Raw genomic sequence first — 25,183 nt, forward strand, 5'->3', positions numbered from 1 at the left:
GAGGGAATAATTAACCAACAGAAGATAGAATACTAATTAACAAGAGAACAATGTAACTTGCAGTCCATGAATATTGATACCTTTGTTTACTAAAATATATAAATAGTGAAAGGTTTTGGGAGTCTTCTGCTGGCTTTATGGATTTGTCACCCAGCCCCTATTTCTGTGCAGAACTGTAAGTACATCAAATACCTCAACTCTGTGTGCGGATTGGCCTCCTGCACATTGGGTGAAAGAACCTGTTTAGGGACAATCATTCCACAGGCTCATGAAAGGCTTCAGATGCACCTTTTGTTAAGGAAGTTACACAGAGACTTCCATAAATTTCTTGATCAGCAGTTAATTAGTGACTAACATGCAACCAGAGATAAGCTTAGAGCCCTCTCAACACCACATGGTAGGCTGTGATCTGCCACAGCCTTGGACACCCAGGCATATGCACATCAGCGCTGCATGGTCAGCCCTGGCTTCAGTCAAAACCAAACTGTTTCATGTCTGTCTGTTGTTTTATGGTTCTCTTTTCCCCTCTCTAGTAAAAAAAGTATGCATACATAAGCTAGGTACTATGCCATTGATATAATAGCCAGTGTGCATACAGTTTTTTATCCACCCACTTGACTTCCAACTTGCTTACAGTTTCTGAATTTGGGGTAAAGCATATTTGAAGGAAAAGTCAAAATTTATTTGTGAATCAGAACTAACACCGAGGTTAAAAGGTACCTTACATTTTAAAAACCTGTAAATTGAACCCTGGTGTGTGCTCTGGAAGTGGATGGCTCAACACCACTCTCTTGTGGGCAGAGGTCTGAAGGCTCCTGGCTGGACTGAGCATGCAGATGTGCACACAGCTCCAGTAAAAACAAACACCTTTTCAATTTAACTCCATCTGCCCCACAATCAGTTAGACCCACAGATCTTTTCTGCGAGAGAACACAATGAAAGGCAGGCATATTAATAAATATAATGCAAAATTCCCTGAGTTTTTCCTCTTCCTCCTTTGTTTAAAGTGTCTGTTTAGCAGCTGCCAGAGTAAAACACAGCTAAAACAAACTTTTCCACTTCCCTGTGCTCATCTGTCTTCTTTCTTCCACATTTAATCTTTTTTTACTGTTTCTTGCATGTTCTCCCTTTAACTTTCCTCTACATCCAGGTTTTTTCCTTCCAACAGCCATACTCCTCCTCACTGCAGGTTAGCCTTACTGAAGACTAGCTGATGATTTTCACTAGTGAGCACTCATTTTGCCAAAAATCCTCTTAAGGACAACCCCAGCTGCCCAGTTTTCCTACCATGCTGCCGGATACTGCATCACTTCACCATAAGAGTGCAGGCTGTAATTAAAGAGCCAAAGTTTAAAATGAAACTGGGCCTTTCATGTGAGGGATATTCACATTGCACAGCACAGCAGACAACCAAAAAAGGGGACCTGCTGCTGATGCAGCTGTAGTGATGCATCAGTGCTTCTTAATCACATGTTGATGAAGGCTGTTGTGTTCACTGTTGTCTAATGGCCACGCACAGATCAGGCAGTTTGGGAAATATCTGGTCTTAATTAATTACAGTGGCTTTAGTCCAAAGCCTACGGAAATGAGCATGTGTCTCTCCACTGATGTGGCTGCTGAGACGTGTCCCACATTTCTGTATCCAGCACACAGGGTACAAGCACAACACTGAAATACAAACGGAAACCAAAGCATAGATCAAGACAGGATGTGAGGAACTCTGGCATAATACTGGTATTAAATGAAATGATGCCCTTCTCTTGTTGAGCCAGTATTGATGCAGTCATATACTTCATTAAAAGGTCACCTAGCTGTCAAGCATGCTCATGCTCAAGTCCTTCCTCCCAAGTGAAAAAGAGAGATGGGAACAGAATGTAAATTTCTAATGAGTCACAACAATAATTTCTGGGTTGCAGCTTTCCAGCACAGCAACTACTTGGCTTCCCTTGCTCCCACATTTTACCACGATGCTACAGCACTTCTTTCTGGTGAGAGAACTACTAATCCTTCAATGAAAGGGTTTCCAAAAAATCACCCTGCCTGACATGGGGGGGACTAGCTAAGGACTGTAGCACTGGTACTGATGGCTCCTAGACATGCTCAGGCCTCCTGATGACACTAGGAAAACAACCAGAAATCTTTTCTCAGCCAAAGCATTTTGTCATCAAACACAAAACCACAAAATTTGATTTTATGAAACATTTTTCAAATATGTAACAGCTCTGATAAACGAAGTATAATCCTTCAGCATCCTCCAAACAAAAACATTTCCCCCCCAGTCATTCTGTAAGCCCCAAGAAAGATGTTTAAACACAGAAACAGGCAAAGCCTAGAAATCACATACAGTTTTCCAATAATAACCTTCAAACTCCTGCAGATTTCAGCTTCAAGTTTCTGCATAGTTCTTTCCAGTCTGGCACTTTTTTTGTTAATTAACAGTTTCAAGGCAATGTTAATAGCCATTATCTTGATGCTGTGAGTGACCCCCCCAAGTAGAACTCCGAGCCATGTTAGTGTAGGGTAAGATAAAAAGTAAAGGTCCTTTAATATCACACGCCTACAGCCCACAGGAATACAGGATGACATGCATGTGCTCCAGTTCTAGTTTCCATGGCTTTTATAATAAGATCCCTCCAATCATTGCTTTACACATTTCTCAGTCCAGCCCCAGTCCCACCCCTGGTACAACCCCCTGGAATTGGGTCTGGGGTCATCAAGACCCTCTGTCTTCATCAGCTCTTCTTCCTCGGGCACACAAAGGTCCCTTGGAGTTCATCCAGTTCTGACTTCTGGGTCACTCTGACCTGTGTTTATGTTTCGTTCTGTAGGCCTTCTGACATCCTTCAGCTCTACCTTGGAAAGGAGTCTGAACAAGATTAATTAACTAAAGGAATTTGAGCTCCCTGTTCTGGGACAGGGGTAGTGATAGAAAGGCATTAAACTTAAACTGTTAGAAATATTAACCCTCTAAAAATCTACAACTACTGTGTTCCTAAAATCTACAAAATGTGAAAATCAGAACAAAAACCCCTTTGGCATCATCTGAAAATCTTTCGAGGAAAAGAGTTAATACTTAGCTAGAGTAACATTAACATTGGTGTATTTGTCCTAATTTCTGGGAAGCCACAGGGATAATTTCTATTAGTTGAGGGTCCATTCATTTCTGGAATATTTAAAAATCACAGGAGAACCACTTATCTTTGATCCCCCAATAAAGATAATCTGATAGCCCAACAGAGCACACAACAAAGCTTTGAATAGATAGAACCAATCATCTTTTCAGCAGGCACAACAAAAGAAAAAACAAACGTGAAGTTCTGAAATATCCCCGCTTCTTTCAGACACTGCCTGGCTGACAGACCAGCAGAATTTCAACTTCAATAGGCATGAATTAGTTTCCAGGCAAAGAAGCAGAGATAAAAGGGAAGAGGATTTAAAGAATTTCTCATGGGATTTTGTAAAAGTTTTTTTTCCTGGTCTACAGAGAGAAGGCTCAGCTGTGATTTCAGCATCTTTTTTTTTTTTTTAATTAACTATAAACTTCACAGTTGGTCACATAAAACTTGGTCAAATTTTGTATATTTCTCACTGTGTCTTGTCTAATCGCCTCCCCCATGTCTATTACCTTTTTGGATGAACAGAGCAGAAGCTAGTCAAACTGTAGCCTTAAAAATTATGTGTTAAAACTTTATCCAAAGTGACTGAATTTTCAGCATTTGCATTACAGATCTTACCCTTCACATGCTTAATTTCATTTTACTTAAACCTCTCTTCCAATCATGTCAACACAGTATTGAAAACGTCCTCCTTAGTAAGACATGATATTGGCAGAATGGGAAATTTGAGGCTGGATTTACTTCATACAGCACTGGAAGGGCCTCTGTTCTTACACTGGTGCATCTGCTTCACTATTTCTGATCTGACAGCTCCCAGAAAGTATTTCAGCTCAGGTGGTGCATTTCATGAAATAATGGAATTAGAAAACAAAAAAGAAAGATTAAACTCATTAATGTCTGAAAACCAAAAAGCACAAAGCATCTACTGCAGGCAGGCACCATCTGTAGAGGTTTTCACATTTTTCACCAGCTTATTCTGTACTGTCACTATGGCAGACAGACAGCACAGCCATGGCAACAGCTTCAAAATAGCAAAATCCTACGAGTTATGCAAGATTCTCCAGCCAATGCAGGGGTTTGCATTTTTAATTTAGGGATTCTTCCTTTTTACAGGCTTACCTGTGTCATGTATTCTGAAACAACACTGAGAAGTTTAGCAAGGACTGGCATTCCCTGTGCTTTACTGTCCCCCAGGCCCACAGTGAGACTGCCCCAGATGATCCCTTAGCTCAGCTCTTCTAGGGCCAGCTGATGCGGCAGGAACAGTCACAGCCTCTCCCTGGGGCTCCCCTCCCTGCAAAACACTAAATATGTCCTTCCCACACAATGGCTGAGCTCCACTGGCCCAGAGCCTATGAACATGAATGGACTTTCTGATTCAATTAATTCAGCAGAATTACACCAGTCCATTACCCAGTGCCTCACCCCATGGAAGCACAGGACTCCTTGTTTCACGAAGACCCATACAGGACCATCTTCCTTCATTGGAGCTTACAGCCCAACACACTGGCTGAGAGGGGCTGTTTCAGACACCAAAATACTTCTCAGGAAAAACAGCAACGTTTTGCAAGGCTGAAAGATTTCCAGTTCATCAGTGGCTAGCCAAGAAGGAGCATCTCTTCTATTGCTATGGTACTGTTTCTTCTTTATTTTTTGTTAAAACCTTAGAATGCTTTATATCTAACCCTTTGGAATTTCTTCCCACTTACTGTGAAATAGCTGAAGTTCTCTTACAGAATCATCTGTTTTAAGGATAACAATTTTCACACTGTCTAGAACAGAGATAAATGTTCTTTGTAAGACAAAACACTGTATAGTTATTGTGCTGAGGAAGACAACCCTTATCCTATTGCTGGAATAATTATTTATTCAGTGATCCTGCAAAGCAATAAAGCATTATGCTATGCCCAACAAGAGTCAAGCAAAATACATACCTCTTTCAGAAGAATACAGTCATCCAGCTGAAAGCTACAGTGTGACCTGATTTCCCAACACTTGTCACAACCTTCTGAAATATCAGTTTAGGAGCCTTAATCCAATAGACAAGGCCAAAAAATGAGATTCCACCTTCTTTTCTCATAATGGAGAGGAGAGAGAGAAACTGTGGCTGGTATTGAAGGAATCTTTATGTTGACAGAACTAGTGAAAACTTGTAACACACAGGGAGTCCATGAAAGAAATGCAGGTTCTGGGAGATGACATAACCTACCAATTGATATCATAACAATTCTGGCTACTAAATAAATCTTGTTTTGACCCTTCTCAAATTAAATCAAAGCAGCTCATTTTGACTTGATCTGGTCTTAAAATTAGAGTGCTGAAAAAAACCCAAAACTCTAAAAGCCCAGTTCTCAACAAGTAGAAAATAAAAACAAACAGAAGAAGGGAAATGTAAGAGATGAAACAGTTATGTTAAGTTAATGTGAACAGTTTATCTAAAAATTGTTTTAACATGTCCTGAAATACTGTTGGTTTGCTTAGATTTTTCTTGCATTCAGCCATCAAGGATTCATGCCCAATGGCTTTTGCAGCTGTGAAACTGGGAGCATCAAAGGGATCAATTCTCATTAGCAGCCATTTGCTGGTACAGAATGAGTAGAATAGTTTTATTTTTTTGTATTTATTTTTTATGACAAACTCTTCTTTTACTCAGACTGCATATCTGCCTCAAACTCTGCCTTTTAATTTTAAATGTGTACACACATGAACCATCTTATACATGTATATAATGTGTAAACACACACACAGTCATGAGGGCTTTTGAAACAGACCTAGACACAGGAATGTGCTTGCAATTTAAGAGTATCACATGTACATTTTTGTTATATGAAGAACAGACATTGCACAGAGAATTCTCCCTTTCCCCACTGATGCACTTCCCCTTGTACACAGGCACTTGTACTCAAAACTCCATCCACTCAAACAATTATAGCTGTGATCATCACCCAGACACCAGGACTGTATCTTTATACCATTTGTCAGTGAGGATATGGGTGCCAGCATTTCTTGCAAACAAGGTTGACATAGCACCAAGCAAAGACTTTTTAGAATAATAAAACATCCAAATTTTTTGCAGTAAAAAAAAATTTCTGTGTGATAATTTAAAAAAATCATATTACATGCTATCTCAATGATAAGTTGGGGATATAAGTCTGAAAACTCATATTTGAAACTTCTCTGTGATTTTAATAATGAGGAAAAACATAATGTCTTGCAAACATTTCACCTCACTCAAGGTTTCACAAAAGCTCATTACCCAAGTTTCATCCTCTTGAAATGAGAATTCATACCCATTCTACAGGCTGAGAAACTGAATTTCAAAGTTGAACCATTGTACTCCAGATTTTTCTTCTAGTGCCAGACAACATCCATGCTCATCAGTGATGGCAGCAGATCGAGCAACTACATCCCCTAGAGCCAGGTCTAAAGACAACAGCCTATGCAGAGTTTTCTGCCATTGCTAGAACTGGAAGTAGGTCAGTCTTCATGATCTCTTTTGTTAAACATGAGGCATTTGTCATCTCCAGCCACAGTGTCTGCAAGTTAACCACTTCTGAGTAGCATTTCAAAAAGCAAGAGAACCTGCTACGTTGCATTCATATGAGGTTTGCTCATTTTGTGGCTGACAACAGCGCTCAGTCAGAAACAAAATACAGAGACAGAAGGAAAGACTGCACTGGGTATCTCAACTTCTCTTGAAAGTCTAATTTTCTATCAAAGAGGCAGATTTCCTGCTATGAGCAGTGAGAAATTCTGGTACAATTCCTGCATGATTGATTGGGCTGTTACTGGTGGTATAGTATAGCTGTGGGCATTTAAGGATAGGCTGACATTTAACTTATGATCCATTTTTCCAGCTCTCCTTACCGGAGGGGGAAAGAGTTACTGCTTGCAAGTTCAGGAAATCAAGCAGACAGATAAGCATTCCATTTTTTAAACCCTACAGATGTATCAGAGGTTTCAGATACCCCCTCATACCCTTCTGTAAGTCTGATCACAGGCTGGGACTGAGGATGACAATGCAGGGCTGGTTTGTGCAGCCCATATATTTCAGGTTTTTTCTACTTCAAGCTGAGCTATGTATGTCCTGCTGGCAGTCAGCTGCGAGGGAATAAATGACTTGGAGCTTTTGTCTTGTTCAAGTTTCAGGAAAACTATATTCTTGTTTCCAAGCCTGAAAAAGGGGTGGATGTCCTTGTGTGGTGGGTTGACCCTGGCTGGACCTCAGCTACCCACCAAAGCTGCTCTATCACACCCCTCCTCAACTGGGCAGGGAGGATAAAATATAAAGAAAAGCTTGCAGGTCAAGGTAAGGACAGGGAGAGATCTTTCACCAATTACCATCACAATGGTACCGTCCTCGACCTGAGGAAATCAGTTTAATTCATTACCAATCAAATCAGTGATAAATAAATCCAAGTTTGAAAAGATCTTCCCTCCGCCTCTTCCTCCTTCCTAGATTGTACTTTATTCCCAGTTCCCCAGTGGCACAGGGAGATGGAGAATGGGAGTTCCAGTCAGTTCATTACATGTAGTCTCTGCTGCTTCTTCCTCCTACGGGGAAGGATCCTGTCTTCCCCTACTCAGGCATGGGGTCCCTCCCACAAGAGACAGTCCACCACAAACTTGTCCAACATGAGTCCTTCTCACAGGCTGCAGTTCCTCATGAACTGCTCCAGTGTGGGTCCCTTCCATGGGGTCACAAGTACTGCCAGAAAATCTGCTCCAGTGTGGGCTTCTCTCTCTACAGGTCCTACCAGGAGGCTGCTCCAGCAGGGTGACAGTCTCCTTTGGGCACCTGCTCTGGTGTGGGTCTCCTCCACGGGCTGCAGGTGGATCTCTTCTCCCCTGTGGTCCTCCCTGGACTGCAGGAGAACAGCCTGCCTGTCCCTGACCTGCACCATGGCCTGCTGGGAAACCACTGCTCCAGTGCCTGGAGCACCTCCTCCCCATCCTTCTGCACTGACCTTGGTGTGTGGAGGGCTGTTTCCCTCACATATTCTCACTCCTCTCTCCAGAGGAATTTGCCATGTGTTTTTTCCCCCCTCTTGTTAAACACGAGGTGCAACATTGGCTGATGGGCTCAGCCTTGGCCAGCAGTGGGTTTATCTTGGAGTGCTGGCTCTGTTAGACATGGGGCTTCTCACAGAAGACACTCCTGTAGCCACTAGTACCAAAACCTTGCCATGCAAACCCAGTGCACCTAGTTGGCATTGTTTATTCAACACCTCAAGCTGAAGTACTGCTAAATTTCTCATTTCTTAGTCAAAACCCCCATCATACACAAGAAATTTCATATTCACCTTTTGGCTAAGTTTTCCTACAGGTTCTTCTGCAGACTGACTTCTCTGAATAATGACTTCAGTTTCCTTGCTTTTAGAAATAGCTTCTTGTGTAATTGTTCTTTACTGACAGTTCTATTAAATTTATATGTTACAAAAGCTTGGTTTTAGAAATTCTCTTCGTTGGGAAAAATTCCGAAATTAAAACAAGAATTGTCTTCCCACTTGGATTTCAGCATTAAAAAAAATCGCAAGGCAGACCCTTTCATCATATGGCAATTAGCTAATGTTTAATGTCTTTCATCACCATCACCTCAATTGCCATATATTACATATGCCACCTACAAGAGCTTTCCCACTTTGCACCTGGCTATTCCTTCAGAAAAATGACTTTTCCTTTCTAACCCTGAAAGAATAAATGAGCAAGTATAAAAATCCCTCTGCTGTGAGTCCCAGCCTTGGGCTGTAGGCTTGCAGGAAGAGCTCCGTGTGGCTGGTTTTTTTCTTTTGTGGTCGGGTCCACCATGAGGCACCATCTAAACCCTGAAACTCATTGCTCTGAAAACAATGGGAGGAGACACTTATTGCACAGGAATTTATATTGCTGCCACATTCAAACAGGCAAAACCCAGGAATTAACACTGGCAATGCTGCTTAATGTTTGGAACAGATTATCCTACTGAAGGAAGTATTATAAATCCTTGCAACTCATTTGGACTATTGTGATCCCTAAAATTTCAAGACCTATGTCTATGACTTTCATTTCCCTCAGTGTGGGCTCGCTCTTAAGAAGAAAAAGTGCAAAAGCCCTGTCCTGACACCTCAACTCAGATTTATCCTAATTACTTTTTCATTATTTGGACAAGGGTGGTAAAGGGCAACTTTTACAGACGGTGGCACAAGCCAAATTAGAAAATTGCAATTATAAATAAAATTCCACATGCAGAGTTTTTGTTTGTATCTCTCAAACTAGTTTACCAAAAAAATTATGACAAATGAGGATTTTAGAAAATAACTTAGTTAAGTGACATGCCCAGAGCTGTAATGCTCACCAGGAACAAAAAGAAACAGGAATCAAGCCTACTTGACATTTAAATACTTCTTTCCTCAGTCACTTGCCAGGCCTTCAAAAATGCACAGTAAGCAGTTTTTAGGGCTATACATGAAATTGGATTATTTCCCCTGTGTTTCTGGCAAGCTGCCTGCATAACCTTCAGTCTAACAATGCTTGCCTTAATCTAAAGTGACTGTCCATACACAGCCCAGTGAGGCATTTTGCATATGCTCATTAATGGCTTTTGATGTATTCTGCCTTTCCCTCTGAAAACATTTTAAACAACTAACTGTGAATGCCAAAGAGATAATAGATAATTAGTTGAGGCAATTTGGACACTGCAAGAAAAATTGTTTGCATACTAGATATGCCCCATTAGTGAATATTTTGATCTCCATTAACTAAACAAATATTGACATTAAATAATTTACAACACAGAGGTCTTCCAAAATGGAAGTGTCCTTCAGAGGACAATTTCCAAGAAAGGATGGTAGAATGAGAGCAGAAACAGAAGCAGAGTAAAAATCATACTGATTTTTAAATAATGAAAAAGAACACAAATTAAAAGGAACAAGAAAGCAACACAGTAAACAAAAAGGGGGGGGGCAGGGGGAAGGAGGCACATAACCAATTTGACTTGCTGATTTTTTTATTTTCCCAGTGATACAGCTACAACCATAGACACTTCCAACTTGTTTGCACTGCAAAAGTGAGAAAATTTGCTGGTGACATGCGAGATAGAAACAAATTGCCCATCTTTCACTCACAGGAGGATATTGGCACAGATTGAAGACATTTCCAATGTACTGCTTGTTCTTCCAACCATCAGTCTCACGCACCGCTGGGCAGCAGAGTTGGGTTTGTTGTATCCAAAAGAAGGGTTGTACTCATTTGTCAAACAGCTTGGATGGCAATTCTGAGCTGTGAGATCTGCTGAGCAGAACTTCACCAGTTAATTCTTCCCACTACAGACACAGAGAGGAGCAGCCAGGAGACACCTTAGCCATAGAGATGACACAAACAGGCACTGTCTCAGAATGACATAAAAAAGAGACATATGTCACAAAGTAGTATCTCAGAGGAGTGGATATATACTGACAGAGCTGAACCTATGTACATTCATAACTCTGCCTTTCAATAACCCTACCAGAGTTTGTGAACACAGCTACAGCTTAAATCCTGTGAAAGAACTAAGACCAAAATGTTCTCAAGTTAAGCTGGTCTAACACATGAATTTTCCAGGGCAGCAGCCACTACACGGCTTCCATCAGTCATTTCTATTCCACTATACCCAAATGCTAACTTCTATTCTTTTAATTTTGCTTGCAGAAAGGAAACCTCTAAACCCTACCTCTGTACCATTACCTATTGTCCTCTACAAGATCTGAAAAGCATGAAGGCTGTAGCTCTCTTCATTTGTCTTGTAGGATCAGCTTTTGCTATTCCAGTAAGTTCTCATCATGATATTATTACTGGGCACTTAAGTTCCCATTCTGTGAATACTCTGTGTTACCCCACTGACCTATACAAGATCTGTATTGACAAGCAGTTATTAATATATTTGTCTATTTTAGAGCCATCCCATAAACCACAAGCTCAGAACTCGTGGATGGAAAACTCCTGAAAAGGTATTCTTCTTGTTCTTTAAATATTAAGAGGTAACTTACATTGTTCATCTCAAATATAAAAAACACATTAGCACAAATGAAGTGGTTGGAAAATGCATTCAGGTTAAAAAATTTTAGACCCCTCACTCCAAGAATTAGTACCAAGCACCTCAAGCCTTGCATATTAAACAGTTAGAACAGGACGAAATGTAAGGCTGAAAATGGAAGTTTCCCTTATTTGAAAAAAATTACCATAAATGAATCCCCACATATAATCATTACCCATATTTGTACAAGTAATAAGCTCCACTGACAGTGGAAATTGTGGTTTTTACAGCTCCAGTACACAAATAGGATGCAATCCTCAATTTATTGCACCAAGGGATCATATGCAGTCTCAACCATGTAAGAGTTTTAGCCCCCATATATTTCATTATTCACAATGCAGAGCATTGGATACAGCTCATCCTGGCAAAGCAGATTGTGGTTGATGAGCCACAAACACAGCCCTGATGGTAATCAGACAGATGATTTCAGCACATATGTACACTAATGACAGAGCCCACAGTTTTGCATTCATGGGCTCTCCAAATTAAAATGCCTTTTTATTGCACTGTTCTGATGAGCCTTGTGGTTCAGACACAATGGGCCTTGGCTCCAAGTCACAGGATATTTTGGAATTACTAAATTCAGAGCATGCTTTATAGAAAGAAATCCAAAATACTAATTCTTATGCTAACCTTTTTTTTTTCACTATTAATTATAAATTATATCCCACTCTATACAGCTTTCCAGATGCATGTATATCAATCCAGATGGTGCTCTGCATTATAAAAACCCCCAAAATTATTTTTTCTTAAAGAAGTATCTAGCAGAAGAAATTACTGTATGAACACTAGTTTGTAGCCTACAGCTATCTCCCAGAAACAACTCCTACAGAAGACACTTGTGTAAGAATAAAACATTGCAACAGCCAATGAATCATCAGTTCCAAGTATATGCAACATCTGTCAAAGGCCAGTTGTCCTCCAATGGTAGCAAATCACAGATACAGTGACTGAAATCTGCCCAAGTACCTTCTCGAGCAATCGAGTTCCAAGAGTTGATTTTTCCAGGGGACAAAAGTATAACAAAAAGCAGCATCTGAAAGCCACATCCAGGCACATCTCTGCACTGAGGTTGTGGTGCACAGCAAGGCTTCCTGTCAAGGCATGAGCCAAATCTTTCTCAAACTTCTGTTTCAAATACAGGTACCCACAGTAGACAATCTTAGTGATTGTTTCTCTGTGTATTTTCTAAATCTGTAGAATTGGTAGACCTTCACAGAAGACTGCTTTTTGTTAAAACTTAAAGATATTTCATATGTTGTACACAGCAGTGCCCAAAATCACATGTAAAGAACTCCCAGGTTCTTGAAACTTAATTTTCAAATGTTTTAGTATCAGCTTGAGATGCCTGGTTACACACAGATCACTTCAAGAGAAGTGCATTGAATTTGGAAAAGTTCTACACTGAATTTCTGTTAGATTTGATAAACATGCAATTTTTCCCTGAGAAAGGTTAGAGTTGGAACTGACACACTGAATATATTGCCCACTACTTTCCCCACATCAGCAAGTACAACAGGCAAAAGATAAAACTGTAAAACATTCAGATACCACCTTGACATGAGGAAACAGGATATAGCTGATCTGCAAAGAGCCAAATCAATATTTCTAATCCTACCTTTTTTTAAAAAATTTGTATAAATACTTGGCAGTGGAGTGTTTGTTTCCAAGCAGTGATGAGGCTACCCAAAATAAAGGAAATGTTATTCCATCAACTGATACACTGAAAAGGACTCATCTTCATAAATAAACCCCACAAAAACTTTAAGAGAAGTCAGCATCAGGTGCTATATTGTTGTAAGCAATAAGCAACACTGAAAAACCACAGGTATTGTTCAGAAATACACCAGATGCTGCTGCTACTGGAAGTGCCTGCATTCACCCAGCAGCAGAAAGTAATTGCTGTAGAAAGATGTAACAGTCATTTTAGTACCTGCTTTCTGCTTGAGTGTTTGAACCTTCTCTGCTGAAGGTATTAGTTTTGCTATTGGCTTGATAGCATAATAAAAAGCCACTCAAACTCCTATGACTCCTGGCAGTGAGCTTATGGTATAGTAATCTCCACCAAATACAATAGTTGCTGATAAATTCACCTAGGAATCAGTGAGGTATCAGACTCAGAGTGGACAAATACATTGATTATGAAATAGTTAAGATGCAGTGCTCTCCTCAGGAGTTACTGTCATGACACCTTGTGAAAGGTGGTCTCCCTTCCCCTGCTCCTCTTTTCCCAGGACTCCCACTTATCTGTGCAGCAAGTTAAGTATCACATGCCCCTCATCTGACGTAAATGATAATTACTGCAGCCTACAAGTGCCTGGGGTTATGACACTAAATTACTAATCAAGCATTCTGAGATTTCACAAGACACCATATGCATTTCATGCACTAGGCTAGCTTAAGCAGAACATGTAAAAAGAAAACAAATAAAGCCAATGTCGCGCTTTGCAATACAGAGCAAAAATAACACAGCATTGATTTCAAACAAATCCTGATTTATTGATCTAGTTGTTGACTTTTTTTACATTTTTCTTTAAGACCGAAGACATTCATCCTGAAGCCTCAAAGGAAAAGAACCCAGGATACGTAGACAAGGGTGATTTGCTGCCCAGTCACAGAAACTTAAAACCAGAGGCATCAGTACCAGGCGCTGAGCACAGGGATGAGCCCCAGACCATTAGGAAACATGGAAGAACTGGTAGTGAGCATCACGTGAAAAACAGCCTAAAAAGCATCAATTTCCTTGTATTGCACAATAAACTAGGTCAGGCTTCTGATAATCAGGACGGTGACTCTGGGAGCAGTAGCAGAGAACAGTCCAGCTCTGAGCATTACCAGCTCAGGCATGGGAAACACGGCAACGCAGCCAACCAACACCTTATGGGCAATGCAGACCACCCAGTGCATGCTCTCGGTCTTGATCGTGAGCATAACACGTGGAAATACAACAAAAATACAGTTGGCCTGCCTGAAAAAAACAGTGAAAGCGATGAAGAAGAAAGTGTGGAAGAAGAAGATGAGGAATGGGGTGAAGAAACTGGTTACAGAGAGATAAAGCACAAAGGCCACCAGAGTAAGCAAGGTGATCGATACAAAAGACAGCAAAATGAAAATAGTATGCAATCTGATGAAGTCCCGAGAGATTCCAGCCAACCAACTGGGATAACCAAGAGACATGGTGACAGATTGGACCTAGAGGAAGAATTGAGGGAGAACAGGCAAAAGAAGCCCTATAAAGAAGAAATCCCTCTCTCAAAAAAAAATCATAATGAAGATCAGGATGGCAAACAGCAAAGTCAGGAGAGGAAAGACAATATTCAAGTAAACTATCAGAGTGATCGTGACACAGTGGTCAAAATAGAAGATACAGAGGATGGTAATGATGATGATGGTCATGACAGTGGTGATATTGATCGTGAGGAATATCTCAGCAACACCTGGAAAGAAGCAGCCTATGAAGAAGAGGAGAAAATCCAGAGTAATGACCAGGAGAGCACCAGTACTGAGCATGAAGGGGAAGGAATGACTGAAGATGATGCTGCAGTTCATACAGAGACTGAGGATTACCAAAATGTCAAGATTAAAGACCTTATTCACTCTGAACAAGATGATTATGAGCCACCTAATTCTGACAGCAAACAACAACTGAAAATGCATAGCTCCGTTCAGAGTATGAATTCAATCAAAAGTGAAGATAAGGTAAATTATCTTTAAAATAAAATTAAAATAGTAGAAAAAGAGGGAGAGGGACCAGTTTGAAAATTAAATTCCTCATGCTTGAAATGATATTTTAGAGAAAAGCAGATATAGTAGCTTATTAATATGCAGAAGTCTTATCTCCCCTTTTAATCACTGTTCATCTGGTTCATGCTGTGTCTTTGCACATAGAGTACGTAGATTAATTATACCAGAAGGGAAGTGAACACAATTAATGCAAGAACTCCAGACCTGATGGGCTGTGTAATGAAACACAAATAAATATGGGTATACAAAACCTGACACTCAGTCAGGTTTTACTAGGGCAGCCTGTTCACTCCTCTCTCACGGAGATTTTAAACACTACTATACAGAAGTGAACAGCTTGGTAAGGAAGGGCTAGAGGCCACAGAATAATTATGAGAAACTCAGGCCTTACTGAGTTCCTGTTTCTCCCTCTCCACCTCCTACTCTATTTTTTTCCCCAAATAATAGTAGAGGCATTATGTTCTTCTCACGCATTTTGCATAGCAACCTCTCTCTGCTGCAAGCAGAACAAACTGTGCCTCAGTCAGCTCTTTATTTGGACCTGAAAAAAAATGGTCCAAGTACTTTTTTTATTCCCAAGATTTACCACAGCTTCTGCTTATGTCTCTGTGACTGTACAGGTTAAGACTATGGGCAGCTCCAACGGTGAGATGGAAAGTGTCAACAACAGAAGCGAGCAGGCTCTCCTGGGTAAGCCCCAAGCAAAGCCATTCTGTAACTACTAACTCTCTGCAGCTGGGGAATCTGCTGGTCTGCACTTCTTTTCTGCCTCTTGCAGCACAAAATTTCACATGACTGAACTGTGTTTGTGCCTAATCCTGCATTGCAGTTACATTCCCAAAGTATCCCTTCCATACACCCTTGTATTTAGTAATTCATTTGTGAAAAACATTTGTAGACAGAGTGCAAATTTTTGAGTCATACAGAAACAGGAATCACCTTGCATTGAAAGCTTTCAGTTTCAAAACAGTAGCTTGAATTCAGGCAAAAGTGGGAGAAATGCCAGTGCTTGATTCAGCAAAGACACATGGGATATGTTTCAGCAAAGGAAGCTGGAAGTGAATGTCAGTCCATAGAGAAGAAACAGCTTTTTCTGAGAAAGCTATTTCCCCTTCCAATTCAAACCTGGAACTGGTAGAATTCTCACCCAAATCTTCATTTAAAGTTTGGCTTGATTTATTCAACACAAGATCCAGCTTCATTTTAATAAACTTAAAAATGCATTTGACTTCTTGGTGAATATTGGGCTGTATTTTGCTTTGGCTGCCAGTATCTGACAAACACTTGGCTTCATCCCATCACCCCTAACAGTCCCTCCTTCTTGCTATGATCACTAGATCCGTGTTGGAACTTCCACTGCAAAAGAGGTAAAGTCTGCCATGTGGACAAACAAGGGAAACCCCACTGTATTTGCCAAGATCCTGCTGCCTGCCCTTCCACCAAAGACTATGAGCATGTAAGTATCACATATAGTGCACAGCACTGGGGAAAGCCAACTGAAATGTTTGCAACATGTTCCCCCTACTACTGTTTAGAATAATTCTACCCTTAAAAGCATGCAAATGAGTTTGAGTGATTCCAGGAATTTCAAAAGTAAGTGTAAAGTACCCAAACTCACTGACTATGGCTTGAGAGTAGTATGAACACATGTAACTACACAATAACTGATTTGCTTCACTTGGTCTCTCAGGGACTGTAGCTTTTCCCTGTCACTAAAAAGTTCAGTTTATTCTTTTGTTGTTTTAGAGCATATGCTGAGTAGTCGTAGGTATCGAGTGAAATAATCCTGTACAATCTTAAACTGTATTACTGATGCACAAAAATAAATTCAGCTGGTTCAAAGCTGGGTGTGTAAGTACAGACAACTAATCCTTATGCAAGTGTAAGGCAGTTAAATGCCACCCTGACATCTGAACCCATCAGATCTGGGAAGCTAAGCAGGGTCAGCTCTGGTCAGTGTTTGGATGGGAGACCTCCTGGGAATACTGGGGGCTGTAGGTTCGAGTCCTCTGAGGACTTTACTGTCACTGTCCAAGCTCACTCAGCCATGGCAGATGATTCTTAGGAGTTAGAGGGTGGGGCCTCACCAAGAAAATCCACTGCACAGGTTTGAAGGACACACCCACATGGGTAGAGCCCTTCCCAAAATCTTCGTTCACAAAGCCTTGCCATCATGTAGGCATACAACAACTATAATTTTTAATACTTCTGATCACATGTATTCCCTGTTTGTATTCACAACTGCTACACCATAGGTTAATGATCCTTTTATTATACATGCCTGTATGAGTGAAACACTTTTCCTCAACTCAGTGATGTGGGGGGTGGTTTTGCTTCTCACTTGTCCTCTAGGTTTGTGGTACGGATAACAAGACTTATGATGGCACATGTCAACTCTTTGGCACCAAATGTCAACTGGAAGGGACAAAAATGGGACGCCAGCTGCACCTGGACTATATGGGCTCTTGTAAATGTAAGGCTTGTTTTCCTATGAAGAATTCACCTAGATATAAAGAGCCAGTAAACTTAACCATCAGCCAGCCCTAAATTACCTTTCTTCCTGTGCTCTGCCACTTTTGCATCAGTTATCTGCTAATTAAGACATTCAAATCCTAAATGTGTCTAAAAAGTCACTTTTTCTGCACTTGAGAGTATTAAGTATCTGAAACCTAAAGACATCTCTCCTGTGCTTATACCAATTTGTTGTCAATCTTATCTTCTCCCCACACTTATATGTTCCCAGTGCTATAGCCTCTGAAGATTTTATTAATAACTTGACTAGGAAAATAGTATTCACAGAGTTAATAAATGAAATGCCCAGTCCAAACGGGCATGCAGAAGTCAGGATCTAAAAGCCAGAACTTATTTTCAAGCTCATTAATTGCTGCACATGGTAGGAGGAAAGTGTGCTGCCAGGCAGCATATTCTTTTGCTGTCAAAAAGTGGTTTCATGCAACTGACTGATAACGGTTTTACTGCACAACTCAGAAGCTGCACAGATACATAAAGGTTGTGGCTTGCACAACTGGTTAAGTATGTGCACCAAGGAATTGTATATTTATATTTGAACTCGTTAGTTGCATTCCAAATTTTATATATTAATAGCTCCATCAATTTTAAGTTTAACTGAAAGTTTGATAGTAAGAATCAAATTTAACTGGGCTCAGAAATGCTCAAATAGGGACGTAACAGGTCACTTCTTAACCAAAGCTTTCCTGTTTGGCACAGACATCCCCCCCTGTACTGACTATGAAGTGGATCAGTTTCCCCTCCGGATGCGAGACTGGCTCAAAAACATCCTCATGCAGTATTATGAACGTGATCTGAACAATTCTGGAATTCTAACAGAAAAGCAAAGGATTAAGGTCAGAAATCCTTTTCAAATAAGACCATGATGTCACACTGTTAGAACTGGACTAACCATGTTAAAAAAAGTCATTCATATCTCACGACTTCTCCTATTTCCTATGAGCATTCCTTTTCTGGTTAAGGTAATTTAGACTCAATTAGGTTCACAAGTTGCAAAATACAAGTGCCCTTGCACTCATTTAAGCTGAGACACATTTCTGCTATGAATGTCCCTCTTGTCCAAACAAATGCAACCCAAGTGTATTACTTTGAAGTCAGTGTCTCCAGACAAGAGTCAGACAAATCAGAATTAGGGCACACTTAGATAAATATCATTTGCTTGAGAAGACATGAAACAGCTTCTATTTAGGGAAGCTCTGTGACAAACCTCTCAGAAAGATCAACTAATACATAGATAAGGATGTCCCAGTTCATGCAGTCAATGCCATTTTTCAAAGTACTTGAGGAAACGAAACAGCTATAAGATGGAAGGTCTGGTTATGGACAACCAATAAGTTAAAAAGACAGAATTAAGAGGGAATAGTCAGGCTCACTTGTGGAGTTCCACAAATTGAAAGGCTTTGTGTCATACAGTTTTCTTCAAGTGACCTGGAAGAGGAAGGTAGGGGACAAAATCTGCTGACAATGCAAAGGAAGGAAGGACTTTGACTCACCATTGAGTAAAACTCAATGACCTCATGAGACTGAGCCACTGGGCAGTCACACAGTAGGATTTGAGACAGAATTACATAACAGAGTCTAGGTGAATTTTGTAGACGTAGAGGATCCCTACCTTGGACCAAGCAAAATTAGCTTCTCTTCTTTTCTCAAGACACACCTTGTACATGGCCATCAATACAAAACTATATCAATATCTGAAAATGGGCCCCACAGTTAGTGCTATCGTTTGCACTTATTAATCCAGTCGCATACATTGTCCATCTCGACCATGTTATTCAAGGGATATAAAATTACATAAGTCTGACATTCAGTTTTAAGAGAAATAAGCTGCTTTCTGCCATCAGTAGACCTGCAATATCACACTACATTGGCTTACAATGGAGTGAGCACCTATTGCTATTGGTCCTATTTTATCAGGGAAGGATTTATGTCAAGTGAAATGGTGACAGTAGTTTGTTTTTAAAGATACAAATGCCATAACTGCTTAAAACCCCATAGTTTAAATTAAACTAAGACCTGGACTGCTCTAACTCTGAAGCAGGAGGAACATGCAGTACATCACAGCATGTTTATACAAAATATGCTTGAGCAACACCAAAGACTTATTTACACACTTACCAAGAGGGGCGTTCACCTGCCCAGAATATCTCATACTAAGGGGTATGAATTAGGTGATTCCTGAGATTGTTTATTTCACACCAAAACCTGAGTTGCTCACCACAGGACAGAATATGCGATAAAACTGATTTAAACTCCTACCAACCTGAGGTCATTGCCCCCATTAGCTTGAATCTCACAATTCAGCCTCAGGAATTTCACTTCCTCTTTAGTTAAAAGTTGACAGGGACAGCAACAAAAATCACTTGGACTGCCTGAAGAAAGCTTTTCATACTGTGTATGGTCACAAACACTAAACCCCATTTTCCCAGTCCTATTTTAACAAGTTTCTCCCAAACACCTCCTTGCTGGATAGTTATCTTCAGGACAGATCTTCATCCCTAAACAAAAAATATCACTTTCTGCATTGCATTCAGATCAGAAAAATCTACCAGAATGAGAAGCGCCTTGTGGCTGGTGACCACACAGTTGAGCTGCTCCTGCACGACTTCGAGAAAAATTATCACATGTATGTGTATCCTGTGCACTGGCAGTTTCATCAGCTTGATCAGCACCCTGTTGACAGGTAAAAAAAAAAACTTTGTGGGTTTAGTTCTGATCTGCTGTTTAGACTTGGGCAGTTTCAATTCTCTAAACCACTCAAAGAATTCTGTACACATAGAACCAGTCCCTCAGCTGTGAGAAGCCAGCCTCCCCCATCACAGAACTTCTTTCCTCAGTACTTTCCTGGAGTAATGTCTTAGGTCAGAACCTGCGGTCCTCTTGCCTTGCATAATCATGTATTACAGTGTAAGCTCCACAGTGTCTTAATAGCTACTAATGCCATGAACCAGGAAAAAACAAGCTCAGAGCAACAGGCTATGTACAAAGGACAGGCATGGGTGAGGACTAATTCACTAGTGAGGTATCCATAGTTTTCAACTAATAAAACAGTTTAAGATGCAGATATAGTAAGACAGCACCAGTGTCACAGTGCAGAGGAAGCCCTCAACTTCTGAGATCATGACCCACATTTCAGGCTTTTGGTCATGTCACTTGGTGATAGGATCCATATTTCAAAGTCTCAGGCCCTCAATACCTTATAACAATCACACATAGGATCTTAGAACAAGCTAAGTACCTTTGCAAGCTTGATCTCCTGAGGATTAACATCAAAACTTCACAACTGATGAGCTGTGAGCAAGTCACAACCTGTAATACTTGTAATTACTACACAAGCACTAATACACTTGTTCTAGGAAAAAAAATCTTAGCAAACAAATAGCAGCAAAACAAATACATTTTAGTTTATCAGATATATATCACCATAATGACATGGGACAGATTCACTATGGAAGCACCACAACGGAATCCACTGGGGCATCTCTGATAAAGCCACCATTGTGGTCTTCTAGCAGCTTGTATCATCTTTGATAATCCTGATGAGTTATGAATGAAATACAGCTCTACATACCCACTCTTTCTTTCAGATTATTAATACACTCGGAGCTCGCGCCTTTGAGAGCCTCCCTTGTTCCCATGGAACACTGCATAACTCGTTTCTTCCAAGAGTGTGATGGAGACCATGACAAACTCATTGATTTGAAGGAATGGTGCCACTGCTTTGGGATTAAAGAAGGTAAACATAAAAGAACAGGCAGATGTACCTGACAAAATGTTCCTATCAAGACCAGGCACATTCTCAGACCCCAAACATAAGGCAAAGAAATTGTAACCATAAGCTCAGGGCTACAATGCTGAGAGGCAAATGGAACAGTAATGACAAGACTGCCAAAGGTGCAAAGTTCTAAATCTTTTTCATAAAATAAGAAAAAAATCTACATCTCAAGAAACACTCTGGTTTATCCTTCAGTGTCAAAGGAAAGGCAAAGTGAGCTTGCACTTTTAAATCAGTGGTCAAAGCACATTGATCGAAAATTAATTTAAAGAAATTAAGCTGATTAGGGAAACAAGCAAGATCTTCCACTGATCAACTGGAGATTGATCAGCCTCTAGATTACTATATACAACAAAAATGCTGTCATCACACTGCACTCTATTTCATCTAATCTGTTGGTTGCAACACGTGCTCAGATGGTGCCCACCAGACTGCAAGCCACAGGAGGCTTAGGCAGGGGAGGGACAGTTTATAAATCCTAAATGGGATAGGCACATGTTTGGTTCAGCTCAATCCACATTAAGACTTCTCTAGGATAGTAACAAGTTTGGTACTAATGTGCTGGTGATACCTCCAGAATTAGACAGCAGTTGAACAGAAGTTGTCATGATAGTAATTGCATGATCACATTCAACACGGGCATTCTTTCACAATCTACCTTTTCTGATCTAGCCCCTAGTAACAGCTGAACAACACTGCCAGCCACTAAGTGAGGGGTAACAACATAGCATAGGGTAATACCAGAAGAGTTATACAACAGAAGGCATTTTGCTAAACATGAAGCCTAATAAATGTGTTCAAAATGCTCTTAGCAAGTGCCTAATTTTAAGTGGAGGTTGATATGGGTCAGAGGTCAGACACACAGAGGTTTCACTCTTCCCAGAATTTTTCCAGCTCTTCTGATGACAATTTACCAGTCACGAAACACAGGTGGAAGAAAGCTGCAAGGACTTATCTTCACACACATGTACTACTGCCAGCAATGCTCATTCAGAGGGGTCAGTCATTTGTGAAAAAGGTGAAAGGGATTCTTAACTCACAAACAGATCCAGGATACCTAACACTAGAAACAAGAAAGTACCAATCAAGAAGGGACTAAATTAACAGTTCCTGAATACCATACCTGTTTTTTGTTAGGGATAGCATTCCCCTGCATGAGTCCTCTGAAGCTTTAGCTATTACTTCATTGATGGTGATACAGCACAAAAATGTCTTCTTGGTATAAAATGTTAATAATGTTTTCTTCTTCTTTCTTGCAGAAGATGTAAATGAAAATCTCCTTTTCTGAACCTGTCTGAAAAGATGTGCTGCACTAAAACTGGTGAAATATGTGAATAATGTTTATTTCTGTGATTAACAGCTTCACAGCTTTCAAGACAAAAGGTGGCATAGGTTTCACTACATTCTTATCAAATAACTCAAGTGCAGAAAATTTCTACATTCATTAACAGCAGAAAAATTTAACTGCTCCAACTGGTTTATAGCTAAACAATCAGTGTTTTCCCCCATATATCTCCCTGATCATTCTGAACCAATAAATAGTACTAACCTAAAGACAGTGGTGTTCACAAACCCTTCAGTAGAATTATAGAATTTAGATTTTACCATACACTGAAATGGGACTTGTTTCCTTTATTTACTGTATTGTCAGCTTAACATTCTGCATAGAAATCTTAAATAAAAGTCTGCCTAAATATATAGGGTTTGTCAGAACTTTGTTAAAGAAAAGGTACCAAGGCACTGAGAAGGTTCAAAGAAAACCTCATTTCAGATTTAAAGGAGGAGAAAATAGAGTGTAGATCATATAGACCAAATCTGAAACCATAATTGCTAAAATAAATGGGGAAAAAAATCAGCGCTTTTCAGGCACTTCTTTCCACCCTTCCTGAAGCACAACAGTAATAGCAACAATGCCACACAGCAGAACTCCTCCTGACAAACTCCATATGAGCAGGGTAAGTGTGGATGACTCTCAAGACTGCTTAGCAACAGGTCCACCATCATAAGGAGCAGATGATATCACAGCTCCAACACCTCCTTATTCTCCTTAGCAGACACATTCTTCCTTCATCCCACAGACGCACCAACTAGTGTTATGTTACCACTTTTTCAGAAAAAATGGTAACTGTTTCTTCCACCATCTCCCATCTTTTGCTTGCCTCAAGACAGGCACAAATTTAACCACAAAAACCAGGTCAGGATGAGATTATTCCTGAATCCCATTAATTCTGTGATTTTATTTTAAGCACTTCACTGAAAACACTCCAAACACACACCCTGCTTTAAGGGAGAGGCTCCAGATGTTATCCCTACAAAGGAAGATCAGAAAACATGTTTCACCTGAGACATGTCACCTTTCCAGTGGAAAGAATATGGGATTCAGAAATGCTATTTTGGTAGCTTAAATTGTGGAAGTCCCCTCACTCCTTGCTAATTTTCTCTTGAACCAGCAAGGGCTGATCTGATGGTAGTCCAACACCAGCCTGATGCCCTGGGAGGCATCCAATAAATCAATCCATGATTACATTCAACACAGGAACTTCTTACACAAACCAAAGATTATTTCCCTGCAAAACCAGTTTCATTGACAGTTTTCCCCATCAGCCTGACTTCTCGCTCACTTCACATTCTTTAACATCACACAGCAGTATATATAAATCAACCTGGATTGCATGTACAAAAGCATATTCACCATGTTAATTCCATTTGTAAAAGATCCTTTCTCTGGGACATCAAATGTCTCAGGGAAAAAGTAATTTTGACAGCACTTTTTCTGCCTGACTGCAGCCTATTGCTTATTTGCTCTTTCTGCAGCGCAGACTCAGCCACCTTAAAACAATCAAATATAGCTCATACAAGGGTAACTCACAAGAGATTGACCTACTCCCCACTGAGGCCAATGCTCACCACTGCTCTGCTCAAACCAAGTACTAGAAAAAGCTACAGTGAAACTGAATTTATCAGGGCAAACAGGGAATGTTTGTCCTTCAAACAGTCCCAGTCCTGCAGGGCAAATAAGGACCATCATGGAGGTGGTTACAGCTGTGGATATATGAAGTAGGTAACATATTAAGGAGCAGATCAACATCCCACCTGATGAGCTGTTGATGTCAGTGGTCTCAGACTGAATCCAACACAATGCCAGCTTCTTCTGAACAGCATCCTACAAGATTTTCCCCAGATACACGTATTACACTCACTCACTAGTAAAATAATCACTAAACAGGAGGACAAAGCAAGCACCGCAGATGAAAAGTTATTTTCCATATCTCTTTCACTAGCTTTTTGTGTTGGATGGCAGAAAGCACAGCTCTCAAACTGCAAGTACACTGCTGGTACACAGCTGACCTCAGAAGGTAGCAGTGACTTTAATTTACAAGCTCCCATTTCTTCTGGTAAAAGAATTTACACTGCCTCTCAGGCAGCAGCTCCAGTACTCAAGGTGTTTCATCCAAGTACTCCTCCAGCATCACTAAAGTGCAAAACACTACAGTCAGAATAACTACACTGAAAAAATACATAAGTATTCCTTTTGTAACACACACACTTCCATTGTCAAACCTTTCTTATGAAAAGATTAAGACAACTAACAGGAATTACTTATTGCTTAAAACATAGGGAGAAATGTCACCAAATGTTGTGCAGCTCATGTTAGCAGCATGGACACCACAGAAGGCACACATCAGACTCCTGACTGCAAGTTACTCACATTACCTAAATGGTAAAAAACTAGCACAATTTACAAGATTATACTTGAAGGCTGCTCTTTCCAATGATTCTGTTTATGGTACAGCCTCTCCAACAGCTGTACTGCCATAAACAGTGGGAAGAGGGAGCTCAAAATCCAGCTCCCCAAATCAGTCATGAAGTTTCATCCTCCAACAGTTACCTTTTCCCACAGACACTGTCACACATTCAGATGTGAATACCACCCATACTATAAACTAAAGAGTAACTAAATGTGAAAAC

At 40.3% G+C, this 25,183-nt stretch overlaps 1 protein-coding gene across 2 annotated transcripts; it reads left to right on the forward strand.

The window, feature by feature from the left end:
- The first annotated feature begins 4,544 nt into the window (after positions 1–4,544).
- SPARCL1 (SPARC like 1) lies at positions 4,545–23,049 on the forward strand. Of its 2 annotated transcripts, XM_071555672.1 has the most exons (11): positions 4,545–4,748; positions 10,782–10,899; positions 11,027–11,080; positions 13,705–14,865; positions 15,531–15,600; positions 16,248–16,366; positions 17,263–17,383; positions 18,139–18,275; positions 19,974–20,122; positions 21,027–21,175; positions 22,474–23,049. In XM_071555672.1, exons 2-11 carry the CDS (start codon positions 10,846–10,848, stop codon positions 22,500–22,502), a joined length of 2,043 nt encoding a protein of 680 aa, XP_071411773.1. In that variant the 5' UTR covers positions 4,545–4,748; positions 10,782–10,845; the 3' UTR covers positions 22,503–23,049. The 2 variants fall into 2 exon arrangements, with proteins under 2 accessions (XP_071411773.1, XP_071411772.1); XM_071555671.1 differs by lacking the exon at positions 22,474–23,049 and having other exon boundaries at positions 21,027–21,276.
- The last annotated feature ends 2,134 nt before the right edge of the window (positions 23,050–25,183 follow it).

This window comes from Pithys albifrons, chromosome 5, assembly GCF_047495875.1.
Source record: "Pithys albifrons albifrons isolate INPA30051 chromosome 5, PitAlb_v1, whole genome shotgun sequence".
NCBI classification, from domain to species: Eukaryota; Metazoa; Chordata; class Aves; order Passeriformes; family Thamnophilidae; genus Pithys; species Pithys albifrons.

Coding starts and splice junctions, on each gene's coding strand:
- SPARCL1 (XM_071555671.1), top strand. CDS start 10,846: ATGAAGGCTGTAGCTCTCTTCATTTGTCTTGTAGGATCAGCTTTTGCT. Junction 11,081..13,704: donor GATGGAAAACTCCTGAAAAG/GTATTCTTCTTG, acceptor TTTTTCTTTAAG/ACCGAAGACATTCATCCTGA. Junction 17,384..18,138: donor CTATATGGGCTCTTGTAAAT/GTAAGGCTTGTT, acceptor TGTTTGGCACAG/ACATCCCCCCCTGTACTGAC.